The sequence below is a fragment of the Lipotes vexillifer genome, unplaced genomic scaffold (assembly GCF_000442215.2).
Source record: "Lipotes vexillifer unplaced genomic scaffold, Lipotes_vexillifer_v1.1 scaffold124, whole genome shotgun sequence".
Taxonomy (NCBI): domain Eukaryota; kingdom Metazoa; phylum Chordata; class Mammalia; order Artiodactyla; family Lipotidae; genus Lipotes; species Lipotes vexillifer.
This window is the reverse complement of record NW_006771308.1, coordinates 1,162,688-1,170,293: the sequence shown is the minus strand read 5'-3', so window position 1 is coordinate 1,170,293 and position 7,606 is coordinate 1,162,688. Positions and strand designations below refer to the sequence as shown.

At 37.0% G+C, this 7,606-nt stretch overlaps 1 protein-coding gene across 1 annotated transcript in view; it reads right to left on the bottom strand.

Annotated features, from left to right (window-relative positions):
• Positions 1-7,606, bottom strand: part of MAP4K5 (mitogen-activated protein kinase kinase kinase kinase 5) — a 140,894-nt gene that overhangs the window by 51,604 nt on the left and 81,684 nt on the right. Inside the window, 2 exon segments of the mRNA XM_007446611.1 lie at positions 1-5; positions 7-45. The exon segment at positions 1-5 is cut by the window's left edge and continues 50 nt beyond it. Coding sequence (XP_007446673.1) covers positions 1-5; positions 7-45 — 44 coding nt within the window.

Here is a 7,606-nt window from a genome sequence, read left to right as displayed (position 1 = left end):
ATTCCTGTTTGTAGATCTAATGGTATGACGAATGATTGCATGGGGCTGTGAATATAAACATAATACATATACTTTAAAAAAATTCAGTGACAAAGTTAGAAGGTCAAACTTTCTCTTTTTAATTAAATTATTATTTATTGACAAGCATGACTACTTACTAATAAATTATAGGATAAATATTTTTTAAAATGAACACTAAGATACTTTAAAAGTGTATTCATTTAGTCCATGTTTATACTGTATAAAATACTGAAGAGATGCAAAGAAAATCAGATGGAAATGTTACCTTCAAAAGAGCTTATACTCTAAGAAGATAAGACACACAAACACTTATAAGATTAGAAAATGATAAGTGGCATTCATTAAGATTACTATTAATGCCCAGGGGAAGAAGAAATGACTTCCACTTGAAGGGGTAAAGAAATTCTTCATGACAGAGCTGTAATTTTATGTGAGGCCTAGAAGGACAAGTAGGCATTGAATGTGCAGCAAGGTGGGAAAAGCATTTTAGACAGCACAAAGAATATGAACAAAGTGATACAAGAAAAAAAGGAAATTGTGGAGTGTTTAGGGGAATCGGAGTTGGTTATTATTTGACTGCAGTGAACATTAGTGAAGAGATGACAAAGCTGGAAAGACAGACTTGAGGATGAGCCACATCATGAAAGGCTCTGAATGTCTTGGCAAAAGAATTTTTTGGAGATTCTACAGAAAGGGAGTGCTGTCACAAGAGTCAGCTTAAAGAGTAACCTGATTAAGTATGTAAGAGGGTATGGAGGGAAGAAATACTATATGGAGGGAGACTGAGTAAGAGTATTGTAGTAAACCAAGGGAGAAAGCTTACCACTTCCACCCTTTTGTATAAGCTCCTAATCTTTTGAAACAATGCCTTCAGCTCAACCCCTATCTACCAAATTTCTGATGACTCATTCTCATTCACTGATGACTTGGACAGTGGCTCAGATGTCTTTTTCTCTACTTTAACACCCACCATCATACTAAAGGACTTCAAAAGACCATTGCTCTGGATTTAAGTTTTCTGACCTTATCTCTGAAGACCTTCTACCATACTTCAATGCACTCTACACTACTAAAATCATATCCTGGACTCTGTCATCTGCTCTGATATATGAATTCACATAATACTCCAAACTTCTCATCCTTTGAACTTACTCTCTCATTTACTCCAATAATTTTTAAATGCTCACACTGAAATCTCAAGTCCATCCATCCATTACTTTTTCACTCTCCACATGCATTTCTCCTATCTTCACTTTTTTTTCCTATACAGTTTAGAGCTGGTGGCCCATAATTTCAAGCAATCTCTTGCATATATCCTAAATTTGATTCGCCTCCCCTCCCCAACCCCTGCCATCCTTCTGTACAATGGCATACCAAAATGACAACCCTGGAAGACTTAAACTACCTACCTCTGGTTAATATCTGAAGTACCAATCACTGCTGGAGGAAAATTACACATTGAAAATTAATCTCATCTGAGCCTTCAACTTTGCCCACAAACACTTCCCTAGTCATTTAACCCATCCATTCTCCTCAATTACTATTTCATAGCTTCACCACACTTTTCAAACCCACCTCCTCCACACTTTCAGGAGACGACATTGCCACCTAGCTTACAAAGAAAACAGAAATCATACAGAAGATAACTTCTAGCTATACTCTCAAACTATCTTCCTCTTTAATGCAAGGAGAGAAGTATTTTTCTTTTTTTGTTACTCTGAAATATGTTTAACGCACAATATTATGTTAGCTTCTGTACTATAGAATGATTTGACATTTGTATACATTAAGAGGTGATCACCACTATAAGTGTAGTAACTATCTGTCCCCATACAAAATTAATATTACTGACCATATTCCTTATGCTGTGTATAATAACCCTGTGACTTATTATATTACTGGAGGTCTGTACCTCTTAATACCCTTCACCTATTTTGCCCACACCCACAAGCCTCCCTTCTGGCAAACACCTGTTTCTTCTCTGTATCTGAGTCTGTTTTCATTTTATTTTGTTTTGCTTTTTAGATTCTTTAGATTCCACATATAAATGAGATCATGTGGTATGTCTTTGTCTGACTTATTTCATTAGCATAATAGCGTCTAGATCTATCCATGTTGTCAAAAATGAGAAGATTTCATTTTTAATGGCAAGTGATATTCCACTGTATATATATACACCATATCCTCTTTATCCATTAGGTTGCTTCCATATGTTGGCTACTGTGAGTAATGTTGGTACATGTATCTTTTCAAATTAGTGTTTTCGTTTTTTCCAGGTAAATACCTAGAAATGAAATTGCTAGATAATACGGCAGTTCTGTTTTTAATTTTTTGAGGAACCTCCATATTGTTTTCCATAGGAGGTGCACCAATTTACAATCCTACCAGCAATAACACAAGGATTCCCTTTTTTTCCACATCCGTGTCAACACTTGTTATTTGCTGTCTTCTTAATGCTAGCCATTCTGACAAGTGTGAGGTGATAGTTCACTGCGGTTTTGATTTGCATTTCCCTTATGATTAGTGATGTTGAGCATTTTTCATGCGTCTATTGGCCATCTGTGTATCTTCTTTGGAAAAAATGTCTATTCATGTCCTCTGCCCATTTTTTATTCGGATTCTTTTTTTTGATATCCAGTTGTATGAGTTCTTGGTATATTTTGGATATTAACCCCTTATCAGGATATATCATTTGCAAATATCTTCTCCCATTCAGTAGGTGACATTTTCATTTTGTTGAGTTTTCTTTGCTGTGCAAAAAACTTTTTAGTTTGATGTGTCCCATTTGTTTATTTTTGCTTTTGTTTCCCTTGCCTGAGGAGACACATACAAAAAAATATTGCTAAGACTGATGTGAAAGGCCATACTACGTATGCTCTTTTTCTAGGAGTTTTATGGTTTCAGGTCTTACGTAAGTGTTTAATCCATTTTGAGTTATTTTTTGTATATGATATGAGAAAGTAGTCTGGCTTGATACTTTTGCATGTAGCTGTCCAGTTTTCCCAATACTATTTATTGGGAATATAACACTGTATATTCTTGCCTCCTTTGTCATAGATTAATTGCCCATATAAATGTGGGCTTATTTCTGGGCTCTCTATTTTGTTTCATTGATCTATGTGTCTGTGGTAGTGCCAGTACCACACGATTTTGATTACTGTAGCTTTGTGGTACAGTTTGAAATCAGGGAGTCTGCTTCCTCCAGCTCCACTTTTCTTCCTCAAGTTGCTTTGGGTATTTGGGGTCTTTTGTGTTTCCATACAAATTGTAGAATTGTTTGTTCCAGTTCTGTGAAGAATGCCATTGGTATTTTGATAGGGATTGCACTGAATCTGCAGACTGCCTTGGGCAATATGGTCATTTTAACAATATTAATTCTTCCAATCCATGAGCACAGTATATTTTTCCTTTTTTTTTTTTGGCTGTGCCATGTGGCATGTAGGATCTCAGTTCCCCGACCAGGGGTCAAACCCAGGCCCCCTTCATTGGGAGCGCAGAGTCTTAACCACTGGACTGCCAGGCAAGTCCCTATTCTTTCTGATGCAATTGTAAATGCGACTGTTTTCTTAATTTCCCTGATAGCTCATTTTTAGTGTATAGAAATGCAACAGATTTCTGTATATTTTGTATCCTGCAACTTTACTGAATTCATTTATTAGCTCTAATAGTTGCTTTTTTTCTTTTTTACTGCATCTTTAGGATTTTCTATATATACTATCACATTATATGCAAACAGTTGACAGTTTTACCTCTTTTCCAATTCAGACTCCTTTTACTTACGTTTCTTGTCTGACTGCTGTGGCTAAGACTTCCAATACTACACTGAATAAAAGTGGCAAGAGTGAGCAACCTTGTCTTGTTTTTGATCTTAGAGGAGATACTTTTAGCTTTCTACTGTTGAGCATGATGTTGGCTATAGTTTTGTCATATAGCGTCTTTATTATGTTGGGTATGCTCCCTTTATACACACTTTGATGAGAGATTTTAACATAAATGGATGTTGAACTTTGTCAAAACTTTTTTCTGCCACCTACTGAAATGATCATGATTTTTGTTCTTCAATTTGTTAATGTGGTGTCTCACATGGATTGATTTGTGGATACTGAACCATTCTTGTATCCCTGGGATAAATCCCACTTGATCATAGTATTGTACTGTATTATTGTATTGTATTATTCTTTTAACGTATTGTTGAATTCGATTTGCTCATATTTTGTTGAGGATTTTTACATCTATGTTCATCAGTGATATTGGCCTGTAACTTTCTCTTCTTCTTTTTTTTTTGTGGTGTTCTTGTCTGACTCTAGTATCAGGGTGATGCTGGCCTTATAGAAAGAGTTCACAAGCATTCCTTCCTCTGCAATTTTTAGGAATAGTTTGAGAAGGATAGCTATTAACTCTTCTCTAAAAGTTGGGTAGAATTCACCTGAGAAACTGGTACTGGACTTTTGGAAGTTTATTGTATTACTGATCCTATTTCCTTAATAGTAATCCATCTCTTCTTATTTTCTATTTCTTCCTGATTCAGTCTTGGGAGTTTGTACGTCTCTAGAAATTTATCCATTTCTTCTAAGCTGTCCATTTTATTGGTGTATAATTGTTTGTATTATTTTCTTATGATTCTCTCGATTATCTGTTGTGTCAGTAGTAACTTCTTTTCATTTATGATTTTATTTGCATTCTCTCTCTTTTCTTCTTGATGAGTCTGGCTAAAGGTTTATCAATTTATCTTTTCAAAGAACCAACTCTTAGTTTCATTATTCTTTTCCATTTTTTTTAAAGTTTCTATTTCAGTTATATCTGCTCTGATCTTTATTATTTCTTTCCCTCTACTAACTTTTGGTTTTGTTTGTTCTTCTTTTTCTAGTTCCTTTAGGTGTATGGTCAGATGTTTGAGATTTTTCTTGTTTCCTGAGGTAGACATCTATCTCTAAAAACTTCCCCTTTAGAACTGCTTTTGCTGAACGCCATAGATTTTGGATGGATGGTTGTTTCTATTTTCACTTGTCTCCAGTTATTTTTTGATTTCCTCTTTGGTTTCTTCAGTGACCCATTGGTTGGTTAAGAGCATAATATTTAGCCTCCACACGTTTGTGTTTTTGTTTTTGTTTTTGTTTTTTTCCGGTATGCGGGCCTCTCACTGCTGTGGCCTCTCCCGTTGCGGAGCACAGGCTCCGGACACGCAGGCCCAGCGGCCATGGCTCACGGGCCCAGCCGCTCCATGGCATGTGGGATCCTCCTGGACCGGGGCATGAACCCGTGTGCCCTGCAACGGCAGGCGGACTCTCAACCACTGCACCACCAGGGAGGCCCCATGTTTGTGTTTTTTGTAGTTTGTTTCTTGTAGTTGATTTCTGGTTTCATACTATTGTGGTCAGAAAAAAATGCTTGGTATGATTTCAATCTTAAATTTATTGAGCCTTGTTTTGTGGCTTACCATGTGATCTATCCCGGAGAAGGTAGCAGTTGAAAGCATATATACTTTGCTGCTTTTGGAAAGAATATTCTATTTTATCTATTAAGTTCATCTGATCTAATGTGTCATTTAAAGCCAGTGTTTCCTTCTTTCTGGATCTTCTGTCCATTGACATAAGTGGTGTATTAAATTCCCCTACTATTATTGTGTTACTGTCAATTTCTCCCTTTATATTTATTAACATTTGCTTTATATATTGAGGTGCTCCTACTGGGTGCATATATATTTACAATTGTTACATCTTCTTGGACTGATCTCTTGTTCACTGTGTAATGTCCTTCTTTGGCTCTTGCTACAGTCTTTGTTTTATAGTTTATTTTGTCTAATATAAGCACTGCTACAGCTTTTTACAGATTTCCATTTGTATGGAATACCTCTTCCCATCCTGTTACTCTGTGTGTGTCTTTAGATCTGAAGTCTCTTGTAGGCAGTATATACAGGGGTCTTATTTTTGGGTCCATTCATCCATTCTCTTTTTTTTTCTTTAAAAAACTTTTAAAAATTTTATTTATTTTTATTTTTGGCTGCATGCGGGCTTCCTCTAGTTGCAGCGAGTGGGGGCTACTCTTTGTTGCAGCGCACGGGCTTCTCATTGTAGTGGATTCTCTTGTTGCACAGCACAGGCTCTAGGTGTGTGGGCTTCAGTAGTTGTGGCACGTGGGCTCAGTAGTTACGGCTCGCAGGCTCTAGAGAGCAGGATCAGTAGCTGTGGTGCACAGGCTTAGTTGCTCCGTGGCATGTGGGATCTTCCTTAACCAGGGCTGGAACCCATGTACCCTGCGTTGGCAGGTGGATTCTTAACCACTGCAGCACCAGGGAAGCCCTCAATGTCTTTTGAATGGAGCATTTAGTCCATTTACACTTAAAGTAATTATTGATAGGTATGTATGTGTTGCCATCTTGTTAATTGTTTTCTGGTTGTTTTTGTAGTTCTTTTTTGTCCCTTTCTTCTTTTGCTCTCTTACCTTGTGATTTAATTACTAGTGTTATGTTTGGATTCCTTTCTCTTTCTTTAGGGTGTATTTATTATAGGTTTTTGGTTTGGGGTTACCGTGAGGTTCGCAGATAACAACAACAACAACACACACACAAAATTATTTTAACCTGATGATCTCTCAAGTTCAAACACATTCTAACAACCCTGAATTTTTACCCACCTCTGCCTCATCTTTAATGCTTTTTTGACATCATGTTTTACATCTTTTTTGTTTTGTGAATACCTTAACTATTTACTGTGGATACAGATGATTTTACTACTTTTATTTTTTAACTTTCATACTAGCTTTATGAATGACTGGTCTACTACCTTTACTATATATTTGCCTTTGCCAGTGAGATTTTTCCATTTGTAATTTTGATATTTCTAATAGTGGTCTTTTCTTTTTCACTTAGAGAAGTCCCTTTAACATTTTTTGAAAGCTGGTTTAGTGGTGTTGAACTCTCTTAGCTTTTGCTTGCCTGTAAAACTCTTTATCTCTCCTTCAAAACTGAATGAGAGCCTTGCCAAGCAGAGTGTTCTTTGTTGTAGGTTTCTTCCTTTATCACTTTGGATTTAATGTGTCACTCCCTTCTGACCTGCAGAGTTTCTGCTGCAAAGTCAGCTGAAAATCTTATGGAAGTTCCCTTGTACATATATAGTTACTTTTCTCTTGATGTTTTTAAGATTCTCTATCTTCAATTTTTTCTTTTTTTTTGCGGTACGCGGGCCTCTCACTGTTGTGGCCTCTCCCGTTGCAGAGCACAGGCTACGGACGTGCAGGCTCAGCGGCCACGGCTCACGGGCCTAGCCACTCTGCGGCATGTGGGATCTTCCCAGACCGGGGCACGAACCCATGTCCCCTGCATCGGCAGGCGGACTCTCAACCACTGCGCCACCAGGGAAGCCCTCTATCTTCAATTTCTGAGATTTTTATTATAATACGTCTTGGTATGAACCTTGGTTCCTCTTTCTTTTTCCAGGTTAGGAAAGTTTTCAGCTATTATTTCTTCAAATAAGTTCTCTGCTCCTTTCCCTCTTTTCTTCTTCTGGCATCCCTAGAATGTGACTGTTAGTACACTTGATATTGTCTCAGGGGTCTCTTAAACCACCTTTTTTTTTTTTTTTTTTTT